This window comes from Daktulosphaira vitifoliae, unplaced genomic scaffold (genome assembly GCF_025091365.1).
Source record: "Daktulosphaira vitifoliae isolate Bord-2020 unplaced genomic scaffold, ASM2509136v1 Scaffold_5, whole genome shotgun sequence".
NCBI classification, from domain to species: domain Eukaryota; kingdom Metazoa; phylum Arthropoda; class Insecta; order Hemiptera; family Phylloxeridae; genus Daktulosphaira; species Daktulosphaira vitifoliae.
Window position 1 is genome coordinate 15,078,247 of NW_026099576.1, and position 18,879 is coordinate 15,097,125.

The window sequence follows — 18,879 nt, forward strand, 5'->3', positions numbered from 1 at the left end:
TAACTTTTTCAAAAATGAACATATCAATATAATTCTTTTTTATATAGATGCTTGATGTCTGTACCTATTATTTGGTATATTTTTTTTGTAAATTCGACCTTTTTTCTGCCCACAAGGGGGGATTTAAAATGACAACTTTTTCACAAAAAATTTACTTTTTCAAATTAACTTTTGAAAATGTTCCGGAAGGTCTGACACTTTTATATATATCTTAAATTAAAGCTAATGTAATGTACTTTAATTTGAAAAAAAAAAATTTGACCTCTAGACTTGTCTTCATGGTGAAAACGGCAACCGAATGCTATTTTCGTGTGAAAATTCTCAATTTTATTTTTTACATTTTTAACTTTATAATGCTATAACTTATTGAAAAGTTTATGGATCCACACAATTTTTTTATGAGAAATAATATTTTTTAATAAACCCTTTTTCATTCGACATACTTTATCTTAATCGAGATATTAAGGAACCAGCAAATCAAGTAGCTTTTGGAATAAAACACCAATTTTTTTAAAATTAAACACTATCTAAAGATTTGCATCGAAGCGTTTATTTTTGATAGTGATTTTAATCACTGTCATATATCATTATACTAGATCCAACTATACCACGTCACAACTGTGCCGCGACCCCCCTGTGCTGGGTTTTTTTGTTTAAATTAAAATGTGTTTGTGTATGTGCAGTTATAAAGTTTGTTACTTATATTTATGGACCAACTATGTCTCATTTGTCGTCTCCAATTTGTGCGAGTAAATGTTGGCGTTATCTATAAAACTAGTTCTACATATAAAAAAATAATTCATTTACAATATGTACTGGCATTTATTATTATAACCATTGACTGTAGTCCGGACTAATATTATTGAAATAATTTTAAGTTATATATAGTGTAATTTTATATGTAATGCATTGGTGAATTATTTATTTGTCGAATCACTGTTCTAATTTGATGTTCTATATATTTATCATACAAGAATCATTGTTAATTTTGTAAACGCGTTACCAGGGATGTAAATAATGAATTGATATTAGTTGCTTTTTTTCAAAGAAGACAGACTTTGTTGAGTGCATAAAATTAATCGGAATACAAGTTTAAAGGAACGTTTAAATATTTTTGAGCGATGACATGTTTTCTGATAATTTTATATGATGAAAAGAAAAAAAAATTGTTTACTTAAAATTAAATTTATTATCAAAAAAGAAAACTGTTACATTATGACACTAGTTAACAAAACCTTCACATTAAGCAATCTTATTGTTTATGGGAAAGCGGTCACCCATTTCTTTTTTCGGGAATGTTTAATTGTAAAACTAAGATTTGTATTTGAGTAATAATTGAAAGTATTGATAACTTAATTAAAATGCAATCGTAAAACTCGCGTATTATGCTACTAAAGATACAATTTTTCAATATTTCAGAAGTTATTGACATTGTTATACCTAAGCGGGTGAAAGAGTGCGGTCAAAATATGTTTAATGATAAATATTGCCATACCCGCGCATCATCTGAAGTCTATTATTCTAACTTTGGAAATGATGGTTCAAAAGTTGTTGAAGTGTCATTTTTTAAATTATATCATTTACTATTTTATCAGTTAGTTAAAAATATATGTTCTCATTGAAAAATATATATTTGATATCCTTATAATGTATAAGAAAAAGAATAAATAAGTAATTAATAATTTATAAATCGAGAAATAAATGAAACTAAAACTATAAAGCTAATTAAAAACGTAAATAATTACAAAGAATTTAATATAAGGGAGGCATTAGAAATGTCTAAAAATAAAATAATTTAAAGATTTTATTATTTAATTTTTGTTATCAAATTATGTATTTCTTAAAAATACTTGTAATACATTTTATTAGTGATGTATATTGATGTAACTAAAATGGTAATAGATATTTAACCATCAAAATTGTATCATCCAAAGGTATTTCACATAATTAGACTGGTTTACTGTAAGTTATTCTGGTATCAAAAATTCATAGATCTGTGACACTAAAATTAATTGAAATCTTTACCTACTGAAAATCGACTAGATGATAACATCACTTAGTGATGACGTTATTTGGGGTATATAATGAAGTTTATTTCAGCCGGTTTTTTAGTATATGTTTAGCATTGATAATGTTAACTTTGTTTCTGAAATTCGATTTTTTTTTGTAATTTTTATGGCTTTACTAGTTAAATATTTTTTGCTTTGATGCGAAGCTGAGAAGGTATTGGTTTTACTAAGATGTGTTTTTTTTTTTGTGTCACCACTTTTTCTCAGCTCTCACCGAACCGATTTCTTTCAACGATACGTCAAAAGATCACAAATCGTATCTAGTCGAAGACATTACCCTCAAAAATTGAAAAAATTTCCCTCATTCCCCGTAAATGGGGGAAACCTCCAAAAAAATTACAAATTTAAAAATCGCTAATGTTCGAAATTTTTTCAATTTTTTTATACTAAAAACTGCCATAACTTTTTTAAAAATGAATATATCAATATCATTTTTTTTTTATAGATACATAATGTTCTTACCTATTATTTGGTATATTTTTTTTGTAAATTTGACTTTTTGTCTGCCCACAGGGGGGGATTTAAAATGACAACTTTTTCACAAAAAATTAACTTTTTCAACTTAACTTTTGAAAATGTTCCGGAAGGTCTGACACTTTTATATATATCTTAAATTAAAGCTAATGTAATGTACTTTAATTTGAAAAAAAAAAATTTGACCTCTGGACTTGTCTTCATGGTGAAAACGGCTACCGAATGCTATTTTTGTGTGAAAATTTTCGATTTTATTATTTATATTATATTTAACTTTATAATGCTATAACTTATTGAAAAGTTTATGGATCCACACAATTTTTTTATGAGAAATAATATTTTTTAATAAACCTTTTTTCATTCGACATACTTTATCTTAATCGAGATATTAATAAGGAACCAGCAGATCAAGTAGCTTTTGGAATAAAACATCAATTTTTTTAAAATTAAACACTATCTAAAGATTTGCATCGAAGCGTTTATTTTTGATAGTGATTTTAATCACTGTCAGATATCATTATACTTGATCCAACTATGCCACGTCACCACTGTGCCGCGACCCCCCTGTGCTGGGTTTTTTATTTTAAATATATTTTTATTTTTGAACCATTTATTATTCTCTATGCTATCGAATATTTGACTCAAGTGATTATGTAACATATGTACAGATATCCTATGATAAGACTCAAAGGAAATCTATGTAAAAACATAATAAGTGTTATATCCTTCTATTTTTCAAGCCCAACACGCTACAAAGGGTATTGGCCATCTTTCAAATGTTAGGGAATCAAAGTTAGTTCTCTGCAAGGCCAGATGGACAGAACGGGTATTATGGCCGGCTTGCACCAAAGAGCAGACATCATCAATGAGAAAATCACAAGAAAAACCTCGTTAACATCCCGAGAATCGAACCCGAACTCGTTTCGACGAAACTTTCATTTTTACTCACTACGCCTGGCCAACACCCAAAAGAAACCTGTGTCTATCGAATTATTTAAAGAAACCCAAGACCAATCTTTATCAAAAAGTAATAGCGATTTAATTTTTTTATGAAGTTATAGAAACAGAAAATTATTATTAAAGTATAAACTGAGTTGTATGTTACCAATAAACACACTTAAGTGTTAAGTATACTCATGGATAATTTAAGAAGTGATAATAGTTATTTTTCTGAAATACTTAGGCTTTCAACAGTTTTGCGCCTTAAAAACGGCATTAATTTCAACTAGAAGTTCTTTTATATATTCTCATTTTGTATTTTCGTTTCCTGTGTACTAAAAAGTTTATAGTAATGTTTTTGAAGTATTTCTGTAAGCATATGATAATATTAAGTAATACCTGCTTTTCTGGTACAGGAAACGTGATATAAGCATGGGCATACTGATTATCCGCATTAAGTGCAACATTCATTTCGGTTTTCCGTTGTAAAGACTAATGTAATTTTTTTACCGTGTTTGTAGGCGTTATTTAATATTAAAATATTTCATGTCTCTTTATTACTTGCAATATGCTATGGGCTTCGATGTCAATGGGTGAGCCCGTAGCGTTGATTTTGATTAATGGGATATGACATTTAACATCGGAAACCGAGAATGCCAGTGTCAATAATCAAAGTCCAATACCGCAACCAATACTCGGTAAATCTATAATTCGATAATTCATTTTGATTAATTGTTACTATAACTATAGTTTATGTTTACAAAACAATAATACTTAAAAATAAAAATTAACGCAAAATATGCACTTGATTAAAAGTTATTAAAGGTATCAAAATCTGGCGGAATATATAACGCAAATATAAGAAAAGCGATAATATTTTGCAATGGTTTCTAACCGTATAAAATAATAATTTTGATCTTAGTATTTGATTGTTAGTACATCGACTAAAAACATTTGCGTTTTATCAGTGAAATGTTTAATGGTTTTTTTTTTGTTAAGTCAGTTATATTTTCAATGAAGAGTCATAATAAGTTTTGACATTGAACATAGTTACAAGTTATTACAGGTTTTTAGAGACTTGTGTATAGTAATTACATTTTGAGTTGTTTGAGAAAATAATTATTTAATAATTGCATATTTCTATTATTAATTTTATCATAATTTTCATATGCAATGTTAAGATTAATTAGAAGTTAAGAATCAGTTTTAGGTTTTTTTCTATGTATCTCGATAGTGCATATAATTTCCTATTATTGTGTCGTCGTCCTACATTAGTAATTCAAGGTTGATTATTATTTATCAACTACATATATAAGTCCTAGAGTAAATTTTATTGTCAGTTACGGGAAAGTTTAATACTAATAAGTATTTACTTAGTGATTTTATGTGTGCAATATTAATGAAAGGTGTCTATCGCGTCAGTAACTTTCAATGTGGGCAGTGAGACCGTATAGTATGTACATGGAATGACTCATCGCGCGTTCCCCGTTAACCTCAGTTAGCTCAGCTTCGAGGTCAAACATTTGTCTATATCACGCGGTGTACTCAATGTTTATAAACATTTTTATGTATGAATTTATCTCTTTGAAGTCTATTAAGAAATCAGAAAAAATAGTAAAACTCTACCTAATAAATGTGTCTGCTGTATTATTAACGTGACATAATATATTTTATTTTATTAATTATGTATTCAATTGTAAAAAATTAATGTAAACGTAATGCCAGACGAATAGTTAAATATCGCTCGTGAGTTACATCGAATACGTTATTGTAATAATTTATGCTTTACCATAATAATGTGATTGTAATAGACGAAAATTCTAGAGGCAAATTAGAATAGTTTCTTCGTCCACACTCAGTACAACGATATTATTTTTATACAAGTTTAGTGTTAATTTTTGTGTATTATACACTGATAATAAAGAACAGCTTTACAATATAGTTCAATAACGTTGGAGATTATAATACAGTTTATTTTTTAGGCCAGACAATCATTTGTTTCATCGTTCTTTTGTTATTGACGGTAAATAAATGTTACATAACAATAGACCAGTTCACGCGGCAGTTTCGAAGTCAGTTTATTTAGGTCATTCGTATGGCCATGCAGGGTTTTATTGGTAACTGTAGACAGTTTAATTAATTTATGTAAAGTCCAGGAAAATTGTTATTTAAAAAGTTTTAATTAATTGATGGAAACACCACTCTTTTGTATTTTCTATTACAATTTTCGTATATTGTTAAGTACGTTAGTATAGTTAAAAAGTAGGAGTTCGTCGTCCTACCATAAGACTTTATAGTTGCTACCGCTCTTTAGATTGCATATATGTTGTCTGTCGGATGTACCAGCTGTAATAGGAATATTATTTTTGGATATGTCTCGTGAAGGATCACCGTCAGTTTGACTCATCCTTTTCTGCCTCCGTTGTTTAATCTATATGACGTTGAATACCTAGTATAATGTATTTTTAAAAATTAAGTCATCTAAACGCTTTTTTAATAGAAGAAAATTTTATGTGTTTTAATAATATTCAAAACTTTGCCAAATCGTGTGTATACTCATATAATTTAAAAATTGAGTCTATTTTTTAATAATGTTTACAAAATGTCATGATGTTCTAACTTATATTCGTGAAACAATGCATGACGATTTTTTGACATTTTCAAATTTTACATTATAATAATTTCCCAGTATTCATTTTTAATTTTTTCTAACGCAGAAAAAGTATAGTTAAGTTCATTTTTATCTTGTGTGGACTTGTACTTTATTGAATTTTTTAATCTTTATTTTAAATTAAGCTCTTTTATTTGGGTTTTAGATACAATTATAGTTAAATGGTTTTTATTCAAAGGGTAGTAATCCTCATATTTTTTCGGAGATATACTGAAAATTGTTATTGTTATTTTTTATAAGTCATATATCCAGAAACATGGGTAATTAGGTTACTATAATTTTAGCTTTGATGCGAAGCTGAGGAAGTATTAATTTTACTATGTTTTTTTTTTTTATGTTATATAATTTTTTTATTTTTTATTTTGTGTCTGTTACCACTTTTTCTCAGCTCTCACCGAACCGATTTCTTTCAACGATACGCCAAAACTTAACTTTTGAAAAAATTCCGGAAAGTCTGACACTTTTATATATATCTTAAATTAAAGCTAATGTAATATACTTTATCATGGAAAAAAAAATTTCGGACTTTATTTTGTCTTCACGATGAAAACAGACATCAAAGTTAATAAAAAAAATATGATATTTATAAAAAAATTCTTTTTTATATTTTTAACTTTATAATGCTATAACTTATTGAAAAGTGTATGGATCAATAAAATTGTTTTATGAGAAATAATATTTATATCCCTCTTTCATTCAACATACTTTTTTTTTAAATAACACCATTTCCCTATATATATTTATATATTATAAATATATATAGATATTTATTTATTCATATATTACACTTACATTATAAAACTTGTAATCAGGATATAAATAAAGAAATAGGAGATCATGTAGCTTTTGGAATTAAATTTTTTTAAATTAAACACTATCTACATTAATGCATCAAAGCGTTTTTATGATAGTGATTTTAATCACTGTCAGATATTATTATACTTGACCCAATTATGCCGCATCCCCACAGTAGCGATGAAATTTACTTTATCTAAAATCAAAATATATAAATTTATGTAAAATGTTAAAAAAAATTTTATTAATATAAATTTGTTTTGTATATTTAAGTAAACTTTCCTTTATTTATTTAAATTCTTGAAAGAAAAAAAATCTTTAAAAATAAATATTTTCAATTCAAAGATATTTTTATTATTATTTTTAAATTTTTGTTAATCTGTTTATTCTGTTACGAATTATTGATGATTTCATTTACGTAACAAATCGAGATTATTTGTATAAGACTATTTTTTTTAATAACCTTATTTGTGATAATACTGACAAAACTTACGGAAAAATGAGACATTGACCCTTTTTGCACCAAGCTTCAGAATTACAATTGGTAAATAAAATAAAATACAGAGTCATTTGAACACGATTGTATAAATTATTTATGAGTTCATTATTTAAATATTAAGTGTAAAGATTTATATATTTATACCTGTTTTTAATTTTAGGAAAGAGTTCAAGCAAAAGATCCACCTGCTCATTATTTATTTAGACTTCGGACCTATTTGGATCCAAAGGCTTCTCGAAGTTCTAGGGTAAGTAATTTTTATTTATCCAAATTTAATTTAGTTTTTATGATTTACTATGGATAACAAATCTTTTAGTTTGAGTTTAATGTATATTTTTTCAGAAACGGAAAATGGTCGGAGATGCTACATCAACTCAAGTTTTAAGAGATCTAGAAATATCATTACGGACTAATCATATTGAGTAATTACTTAAAATACAAATTTATTTTATGAACCAATTCATCTTATTTTCTCAGCTAAAAATCTTAATTTTTTTATTTAAAAAAAAAGTTCAATTCTCATCTTCTTGATAGAAGTAAATTAATTATATTTTAATTGTGATAAAATATTATCTAATTATATTTGTTTGGAACATTTGAACTATGATAAATTATTTTTATTACCTTCTCGCAGCTACACTTGACCCTAATTGACAAATATTTAATGTACTGGATCAATTTTTATAGATGGGTTCGTGAATTTCTCGATGACCAAAATCATGGGTTAGACTCGTTGATAGACTACCTGAGCTTTAGACTGGTAATGATGAGACATGAGCAAAGAGTGTGCGCAGATGTTACCAACATCTCTACTGAGAAAATTGCCCAAGGTATGTGTTTTGTTATATACAATGTTAAATGTCTACATTAAATATCATTGAATTTTTGTAGGTAATCACTATACATTGCACTCTAATGGAATAAATAGTAATGGCAATACGACAAATCATGTTAGACCCACTTTAGATGTTTTGGATAGCCCCAGCATTAAAAGAAGATCGCGACACGCGGCCAAGTTAAATATGGGTGATACCAAAGATGATATACATGTTTGTATCATGTGTTTGAGGGCAATCATGAACAATAAGGTAAATTTCTCGTCTATTAGCTGTAATAATATTTTATGTTGTTTTGTTCATGAAAGTATGAAGAAAGAATGTCTTAATTCAATTATAGCCCTTTCTGTCCATTAAAAACGAAAAAAAATAATATGTTTTAGTTAATTAGTATTTTAAAATATATTTTACTTTCAAACATTAAGATAAAATTTTATTAACGATTATTCTTTTAAAATTCTTCGCATTAAATACAGTTTATAAATTATATATTACTTCATATGAGTTCACGTTTAGGCATATATATATAAATATGATTAAGCAGCACGTTGTATATTATATATTTGTACATTACATCATAAAAATAAGAATGTTGTAGATAAATATTGTGTTGTATATCGACTTAAAAACTACAGTAAACCCATAACTTATTTAGGTTGATGAAATTTTTATTTGCATAAAAATTGTATCATTTGCACATTAAGTAAACACTGAAGATTTTAATTGTGATATTAGTTTTGCATAGATATATTATTACTTTTAAAATATTTGATATTTTTCATAATAATTTTTCGAGAGTTATAATTAAGATATTCCTTTAAGTATAAATTTTATAATTTAATTTACCAGTACCCAAATATTGTTTTATAACATATAAAAATAAGTTGTCCAAAATTTGATTACAATAAATCCATGTTAACACGTGTTTCAAGAGGGTTGAAAATTCAATAATTTGGTCAGTTTTTTGTTCATGTGCGTAATCTCAAAACTGTTCAACTTATTCTTAAAAGTTTTAAGGAAGAAATTATAGACATAATTATTTTAAATAAAAAAGGTTATTACTTAAAACATCGTAAGTCAAATATTTACCCTCCAAAATTTAAAAGTTGTAAAAATATATATATCTTAAATTCATATATTTGGATAATACATTCGACAAACCGCGTAAGTTACAAAAAGGATGCATTAACCTCCCTAATCCCCCCAAAATTATAACATTGAAAAAACACACTTTTAAGTTTCCAAGGCAATTAATAAAAATTTGTACTGGCTGATGGTATTTTCGGATTAACTTTAAAAAATGTATAAATATCAATAAATCACAAATCTGATTAAATAATTTAAAATCATCATACTAAAAATTATATAATAAAATTTTTTTTGGAAACATTTAAGGTTCCATAATCTAGTAATGATTACAAAAATTACTAAAAATAATTTTTTTGGGTGCATAATTCCTAAATTATGTAAAATTCTACATCTCTGGGCGTTTTTTACCACGCTAGTTAGAAGTCTAAAGCAATTTACTCGCTAAAAATATTTGTTTTGAAAACAGATCAAGCTTAAAACACAAGAAGAATCATCCATTTCATGATATTTGTGTATTTTTGGTAACGTTTATGTTGAAGTTTAAGGGACCTGTTACCATTGAATCACCGTACAATGATTTATGTTTTTAAAAGTTTTAATTAATTATAATGATTCTATTATATTAAAATCTGATACAACGAATTTTAAATTATGATGTTTATCACCTAAAAATGGTAAGAGGGTTATCACAAAAACAAGAAAAATCTGTAAAAAAAGAATTAGAATAAACCTAAAAGATACTCGCCTATTTCTCAATAGAGAGCTTGACATTGTGTTTCCAAAGTCGTTAAATTTGTTTAAAAGATTTAATATACGAACAGATTTTTTTGGTATTCATTCTCTTAGTTGGGTTGAAAATCCTTCTGTTCAAAATGGCTTGATAGTTTTATCTAATTTTCATATTAGACACGATACAGCAGAAAGAGGCCTAAAGCATATTTAAGAATATTACGGCATTCTAATCCAAATATTTTTAGTATTAATATGAATTCAAAAAATACTAATTTTAATATATATAAATTTTTATTATTATTTTATTGAAGTACTATTTTTTATTTATTAGTTTTAAAATTAGGTATTAACAAATTTGTTGTACCTAAAACAAATTTTTTATACTTTTATATTAACAACCACGCCCTAATATTAATACTTAATTATATTCTTTTATTGAATGTAACTGTAATTGTATTGTATAATATAAAATACATAATATATAATATATGTATTTTATTAAAAATTTTATGTTTCTTATGTGCAAATTTGGCTAATGTTGATGACTAATATTGTTTTTGTCATTTACGCGATGAACTTTAATTTCAACTGGCAAGGTTCCTATATTTTTTTATTATTTTACTTCTTTAATTTTCGGTTTTCAGTTGGCATTTTCATTAATGTTTGACTGACTACGACAAAGACCTTTAAATGTCATGTATGAAAATATATTTCCACTCACTATTCTTTTCCGCATAAATCCTAAATGACTTATGGTAAAAATTACTAATTTTTTTTTACATTCTTAATTTATTGAAATTTTCAGTAAATTGTGTGTAAATTCAATAGACAGTAAAAAGCAAAAAAAAAAATCCATCATTTTGCTTTGATTTAATCGTTAGTAGTTAAAAGGTAATTATTTTTTTGTTCGGTTGGTCTATATGCTAGTCTTGACAATTTTTACGACTGAGTTAATTGATTTTACTAGTTGCGTACCCAAGGTGTTAATGGGAATAAATTTCTCTTTAATATTGATGCAATTTGAAAATTTTGAAAAAATTCCTTTTTTTATTTAATTTTAATTTTTCCATAAATGTATTGTAAAAACACAATTTGTTTTATCTAATGAGTGCTGTACCATTTTATTAACCCTACTGACGTAATTAAGAGAAATATGGGTGTTAGATTCTACCTCAACAGTTGAAATTGTATGTGGAGAATACTACTTTTTCATTAGTATCTAGTTTATCTTCCCTAGTAGCGTAAATAGTGTTATTAGTGTAATAGTGTTACAGGGTTACGGGCCTTCCTCTGTTGAGCGTAATATTCTTGAAATGAAGTAATAAGTCCTCAGTATGGTTCAGTAAGAGAATTTTCTGATTATGTAACCCTCCTTTTTTAATACGCGTATTATAAATATGATCGTATTACGCATAAATTAAATTAAAATTTATCGAGTACCATTATTGATCAGTAAATGACACATCCAAACCATAATGGACGCACAGTCATAGTGATTAATTCATGACTTTGTGCTGATAATGGTTTGGATATGTTTTTAGATTTCGATGACATATAAACGAGTGATTATACTCAATTTGCACCAAAATTGTTAAAACACTTTTGTAATTAGCACCATTTTGAGTGTTAAAATCGATTATTCATTCGATGAATACCATCAAAGAAGATAACCGAATTATTAAACTATTGAAAAAATTATCGATATTAATTAAGATGCGAATTACAAACTGTATTTTAATAGGGGTGGTGCAAATTAGATTTTATATTTTTTACTACCTATTGTAGGTAGTAAAATTCTAAATTAAATATCCTTATTTTAGTTAATCGTAGTTTGACTATATTATTAAAATGCTGCTTATAAAAAAAAAGTTCTATTTTATTTTAATTTCAAAGAAACTAATCACAGTTTTTAACGATAAAAAAAAACATTCAATCAACGTTTTATAAGCATAGTCTCTCTCGTAAACAATATTCATGTTAATTTTTTTTTTTCAGTATGGATTGAATATGGTCATCCAACATACCGATGCGATTAATAGTATTGCTCTTAGTTTAATGCATAAGAGTTTAAGGTATAAATAGATATTGTAAAATGTGTTTTTCTTTAAAATTTAATTTTAATATTATTTTACAGGACAAAAGCTTTGGTACTAGAGCTTCTGGCCGCTATATGTCTAGTCAAAGGTGGTCATGAGATCATTCTATCAGCATTTGATAATTTTAAAGAAGTTTGTCAGGAAAAAAAACGTTTCCAAACCTTAATGGATTATTTTATTAACTACGAAGTTTTTCACATAGAATTTATGGTATACAATTTTAAGCAAAAATTTATCTAAAAAATTATTTTTTATAATTGTTGTAAAAGGGTAACATTATTTGTGAATAAATATCACCAAGTTTGTAACTAATAGAATAATTTGATAGTGAAAAGTTGTGTAATAAATAGTATTTATTACAAAAAAAAAAAATGTCTAAATTTAGTTTTACTGTGATATTCATTCACTGAAAATTTCTGATTTTCAATATGCAATATTAAATTAAATATTATGGTTAAGTTAATAATGAATATTTTTACATTATTATTATAAAGAATTTTCTAGATAAAATACTAGTTTTAGTTTCAAAAATATTGCAGCAAACTATAAATTAATAAAAGACTTAAAAAAATAAGTAACTCTTGTTAGTTATTAATTGTATTATCTGGCGCAGTTATCCTATAATAATAAAATTAAAGACATTCGAGGTGGAAGTTGATTTAGAAGCAATATTTATAAAATGAACTTTTTCTTAATAGTTTGGGTAATTTATGTCATTATCAATAGCATGACTTTGATTAAGATGAAGGTACCTAGTTTAATTTCTTCCCTGGGCCCAAACATATTTTAATCCAGTCATATTCTCTAGAAATTCTTGGATAATATTAAAGATTTTATTGTAGTTATTACTTTTTTAAATATAATTAAAAAATCACAAGATTTACATAACATCTATTCCTAAAATAGTGACTAATCTTCATGAATATGACCCTTTTAAATTATTTTTCTTCTAAATATTTACTTGTTGAAATATGTTTATTATAATTTGTTGCTTTTAGTTTTAAGTGTAAAAAAATAATTAATTATTATATTGATTTTTGTTGGATAAATAAGTAAAATATATTTAATTTTAATTATGTGCAAAGGTTGCTTGCATGCAGTTTATAAACATAATTGTACATTCGGTTGAAGACATGAATTTCCGTGTTCATTTGCAATATGAGTTTAGTACATTAGGTCTTGATGATTATTTGGATAAACTGAAAAATACAGAAAGTGAAGAGCTTCAAGTTCAGATATCTGCATATCTTGATAATGTGTTTGATGTAGCTGCTTTAATGGAAGACAGTGAAACAAAAACAGCTGCATTAGAAAAAGTTGAAACTTTAGAAGATGAGTTGGCACATGTGTGTATTTAAAATTTTATACATATATTTCTGAATACTTATATTAGTATTATATTTAGGCACATGACAGGCTAGGAGAATTAGAGCGGGAATCTTTGGCTCAATTGGCTGCTCTAGAGAGTGCATTAGGTATGGCTCGAGCTGAGAGGGATGCAGCAGCTGAGAGTAAACGTGCTGTTGAAGAAGAAGTAGCAACACTAAGGCGTGTTGTCAATGATCAAAAACGAGAATCTCAATCTAGGCAATCAATGCTTGAAGAAAAAATCCAAGAACTGATCTCACGGGGAGGAGCTCATCCTGATTTAAGTACTAACTTTTTCTATTCAATTTTGTTTTAAAACACAGGGTTGATCCTTAAAATAATGCATTTTTGTATAATTTTTCAGGCTCTAGTAGTGGTATTTCTAGTTGTTCTTCAACAGGTAGTAATAGTATATCTATATCACCACCTCCTCCGCCACCTCCACCACCTGCTGCAGCTTCGGTAACTTCTATAGCTGCTCCTCCACCACCGCCACCTCCACCAATTTCATCTAAACCTACAAGTATTCCAGCACCTCCACCTTTAGCTGGTACAATGCAAGCACCAGATGGTGCCATGACTATCAAACGTAAAGTGCTGACTAAATATAAGTTACCAACTCTTAATTGGGTGGCCATGAAACCAAATCAAGTAATTATTGCTATACTATTAAACAATTTTGTTTTTATTATTTCATATTCAAATTTATAGGTTCGAGGTACCATTTTTAATGAATTAGATGATGACAAATTACACTCTGTGATAGACTTTGGTCAGTTTGAAGAAAAATTCAAATTAACAGCTGCTGGACGTGCTCTTATCAATGGTGATTCTGATCAGCATGATGGTTTGATGACATATCCTAGTAAGCGAATGAAAAAGCAAGATAGTATTTCTCTTTTGGAACATACTCGCTTAAGAAATATAGGTAAAATATAATGTTTTTACTATAATTTCAATCTAATAAAAACTTTTACAATTTAATTTTAGCTATTTCAAGAAGAAAACTTGACATGCCTGTAGATCGTGTTATAATGGCTGTTAATTCCTTAGACCTAAAGCAAGTACCTTTAGAAAGTGTTGAAATACTCCAAAGAATGATTCCTACTGATCAAGAAGTAAATAATAATGAATAAAAATAATAATAGTAATAAATAAAAATGACACACTGATGGATGGTATGGCCAAGTGGGTAACATAGCAGTGCTTAATGTGCACTGTCTCGGGTTTGAAACTTGGTCATTGGTGGCTTCATTTGCTGAGCACAAGATCAATTTGGTAACTGGGGTGGCCATCTCTCCCACTCGCGACGGACTAACCATCTGTCCCTGATTATCAATAGTTAAAAATGTATTCCTTCGCTTTAAAAAGTGATAAAAAAAAATGAATAAAAATAATAATAACAATAATAATTAACATTTCTTAAGAAATTAAGATTTAAACAATAAATTTATCATTTGTAGATAAAATCGTATAGAGAGTATCAGCTAGAAAAAAAAGATACAAATATGTTGACAGAAGAAGATAAATTTTTATTGCAACTAACAAAAGTAGAACGACTGGCTACTAAATTATCTATTATGAGTTATATGGGTAATTTCATGGATAACATTCACCTAATATCTCCGGTATGTTTTGTTTAGAGTTTCTTTTAAAATTATTATATCCTTTAATGTGTAAACATTTTGCTGCAGCAAGTACATGCAATCATATCAGCTTCTAGTTCTGTGAAGAATTCTAAAAAATTCCGCAAAGTTTTAGAAGTAGTTTTAGCTTTTGGTAATTATATGAACAGTGCAAAACGAGGACCAGCTTATGGTTTTAAATTACAATCATTAGATACATTAGTAGATACAAAGTCTAGTGATAAACGCATGTGTTTATTACATTTCATTGTTGATACTATCAAATCCAGTATGCCAGAGTTAATGAATTTTGATTCTGAGTTTATGTACATTGATAAAGCAGCAATGGGTATGATAAAAAAAATTATTAATTTAATATGCATTTTGATTACTTAATTAAAATATTTGTATTATTAATTCAGTGTCTCTCGAGAATGTTATTACTGACGTCAATGAGTTAGAAAAGAACATGGAAATCGTCAAAAAAGAATGTGAAACTAGAGTTCATGGTAATACTCAAAATGTATTGATTTTAAGAGATTTCCTTAATAACTCTGAAGAAAAGCTGAAAAGATTAAAAAATGAGTCTAAAACTGCTCAAGAAACATTTAGAGATTGTGTAGAATATTTTGGTGAGCCTCGTCGGGGTACTGATGCAAATTCTTTCTTCTCCATGCTAGTACGATTTGTTAAAGCTTTTAAGGTATGTAAAATAATAATTATTTTAGTTGGTATTTCATTTTGTTAATTTATTAAAATAGACATCTGATGTTGAAAATGAACAAAGAAAGCGCTTAGAAGAAGCTGCTAGTCAGATTAAGGCTAGTACTGAAAATGTAGCTGCTAAAAGTAAAGCCAATCAAAAAATACAACAAGTAAGTTATATTTTTTGAATAAAAAAATTATATTTATTGCTTTACTACATACTAAACTAAATTTACGTTTTAAAATAAGTTATAGATTTTTTCACTTCAAATTTTTATAATATTAAACATGTAATAGTAAAAAAATCGAAAATTAATGTTTTAAATATATGTGGTATCTTGAAATATAAACTATAGCTGTCAGCTCTATTGCTATAGGCAATACATATATTATTATAGTTAAAGCAAATGTAATAAAATATAAAAAAAAAAATGAAAAACTATCTTCTATTATCAAATTAAAAAGTATTAAGCACAACTGGTAGTAACTGGCCGAGATGCATATTTTTTTCGGTTAGTCACTATAATTATTTCTACTATAACATTTACTAAAATTATTATATTTGTTATTTATTTTTGAAACTAACTACAGAACTAGCTACAATTTATCTCAGTAATGCATATATTTTTTTGGTTCATAATCCAAAACATATTTATGCATTATGAGAAAATCCTGTTACATACCTAAATGTTGTTTGAAAATTGCTGAAATTGATAATTTTTGTATATAAAAATATTTACATAATTTAATCTCATTTTATAGGATGCTGTAATAAATGAATTGAAGAATAAAACCAAAATGGTTAAAGAAAAAAAATTGTTACATCAAGATGAAGTGTATAATGGAGCATTAGAAGATATTTTATTAGGTTTAAAAAATGAACCTTATCGACGTGCTGATGCTGTTCGAAGAAGCCAAAGAAGGCGAATAGACAGTAATCGGTTGTCAAGAACTTTAGAAGAATTAGATATTTGAGAATCATCTTTAAACTGAAGGTAATAAAATACATAGATTTTTTAGTTTATTCAAAATAATAAAATCTAATTTAATTATATTTTGTAGGATTTCAAAATATGGAACACATTCCAAATATTTGTGACATTTAATTTAAGTTTTGACATATATTTGTTTTGTTTATATCATTTGTTATTAATAAATTTATTTATATATATATATATATTAAAATAAATTTATGACTGTTTTTTTTTTAATTATAAGATAAATGTTATGTATTGTAATATAATAATTTTTGATGATGCAAAACTTTTTAGTTTTGATTTTCCACCTAACATTTGATTTTAATTTTTCAATTATTAATTTGAATAGTTTATTTTCATGTTACACTATTTTGGTATTACCATTATTATTAAGGTACGTATTTATTTTTATTATATTTTTTATAAAATAATAGTACTCTATCATTTTATGAATACAATATTGTAGCCAAGATTTATAATTTTTAAATGTTAAATTAGGCTTAATAGTTACACTAACTAGTCGTAAGGTAAAATAGTAAATAATTCAGAATTTTTGATAATTTTTTATTTATCTTATAACATTTTTTAAATATGATTTAATTAAATTTTAATTTTTAATTTAATAAACAAATTTCTATGTATTTATTTTTCTTGTGAAATCTATTGAAAAATTTACTATTAAAAAAAAAAAATCAAAAAATCTGTGAATGACCTATTAATTTTTTTATTAAATGAAAATATATATTTAAATTCTAAGAATATTTTGTATTTTGATAAATATTTTTTTACAGTGTGCATTTAATTTTTATTTCAACATCTTTAAATATATAGTTGATATCATCAATTAAAAAAAAAACTTAGGTAAAAAATAAGAATAATACTCATAGTAGATGTCCTGGTCAATCAAAAGTGCCTTGTGAAAATTTTACAGTTTCTGATTAATTATTCCTTCTAAGATGAAATAGTATCTATGTGTTTTTTTTTAAATACAACAGTTTTTCATAAGATTAGTTTTTATAAAATTATATTTAATATATATCTAAATGTACCTATTTATTTACTTTTATGTTATTAAATAACATATTACTACTATTTTTATTTTTATCTTAATTTGTTTTAAAATTTTACTTGTATTTATTATTTATTAGTTGTATATTTGTTATTTACTATTAAATAGTGTTAAAATGAAATTCATTTTAGTTTATCAACTCCATACTCTAGATTTTAATGAAATTTAAAAAAAATTATATTGAAAATTTAACATAATTCTTTTACCTGTGTTCTCCAACCAATAGACACAAAATGTTAATTGTAATCAGTAAATTTGTTATATATTTATTCTTTAATTTAGTTGAATGTTTAGTCTTTGTTTTTATTTAAGTCTTGTCATGATGATTTAAAATTGTTAAGGTAATATTAAAATCAATTTTACTAAAATATCAGTATATCTAGAAAATCTGATTAATATTTATGAACTCTATAATATATTTAATAAAGCAAATTTTAAAAAAAAGTTATTTTAGGCATTCTTTTGCAGTCAGATTAATTTATGTTATATTATTGTCAATACTTTATTTTAGTGTATTTTTTTTTTATTGATAAGTTTGTGAAAATTATATTTTATATATTCTAAGTAAATCAATTAATTTCTATAGAATATATAACATTATGATTTATAATATATATTATAAGTTATAATTTTAATATTTTTTAAACATGATATATTTTTAAAATTTTGTTTAAGAATAGTAAACTGTAACCATAAATTTCATGAAACATTCACTCAGCAATAAACGCCACTGTAGTTCAAAATGCATTTTGTTTTCTCTTTTTCATTTTAATCAAGAAAAAATAGATAAATATTTGAATAAAAGTATTAGTTAAAAATTATTGTTTTTTCTAAACTTATTGATTCCTAATTGATTAATCTAATTGATGCTAATAAAGTAAAAATACAATTTATCTGTATATTGCTGTAATTATTGTAACTTAAAAATCAATATT

The 18,879-nt window shown here is 25.7% G+C and overlaps 1 protein-coding gene across 1 annotated transcript in view; it reads left to right on the forward strand.

The window, feature by feature from the left end:
- Nucleotides 1–17,178, forward strand: part of LOC126908611 (formin-like protein) — a 28,927-nt gene extending 11,749 nt beyond the window's left edge. The window contains exons 3-19 of the mRNA XM_050690843.1: nucleotides 7,608–7,694; nucleotides 7,790–7,869; nucleotides 8,135–8,277; nucleotides 8,339–8,535; nucleotides 12,100–12,176; nucleotides 12,239–12,410; nucleotides 13,286–13,546; nucleotides 13,606–13,852; nucleotides 13,933–14,219; nucleotides 14,280–14,496; nucleotides 14,559–14,686; nucleotides 15,032–15,196; nucleotides 15,263–15,542; nucleotides 15,616–15,896; nucleotides 15,955–16,068; nucleotides 16,661–16,893; nucleotides 16,961–17,178. Coding sequence (XP_050546800.1) covers nucleotides 7,608–7,694; nucleotides 7,790–7,869; nucleotides 8,135–8,277; nucleotides 8,339–8,535; nucleotides 12,100–12,176; nucleotides 12,239–12,410; nucleotides 13,286–13,546; nucleotides 13,606–13,852; nucleotides 13,933–14,219; nucleotides 14,280–14,496; nucleotides 14,559–14,686; nucleotides 15,032–15,196; nucleotides 15,263–15,542; nucleotides 15,616–15,896; nucleotides 15,955–16,068; nucleotides 16,661–16,873 — 2,949 coding nt within the window. The 3' untranslated portion in view covers nucleotides 16,874–16,893; nucleotides 16,961–17,178. The remainder of the gene's footprint in view (nucleotides 1–7,607; nucleotides 7,695–7,789; nucleotides 7,870–8,134; nucleotides 8,278–8,338; nucleotides 8,536–12,099; nucleotides 12,177–12,238; nucleotides 12,411–13,285; nucleotides 13,547–13,605; nucleotides 13,853–13,932; nucleotides 14,220–14,279; nucleotides 14,497–14,558; nucleotides 14,687–15,031; nucleotides 15,197–15,262; nucleotides 15,543–15,615; nucleotides 15,897–15,954; nucleotides 16,069–16,660; nucleotides 16,894–16,960) is intronic.
- Nucleotides 17,179–18,879: the final 1,701 nt, after the last annotated feature.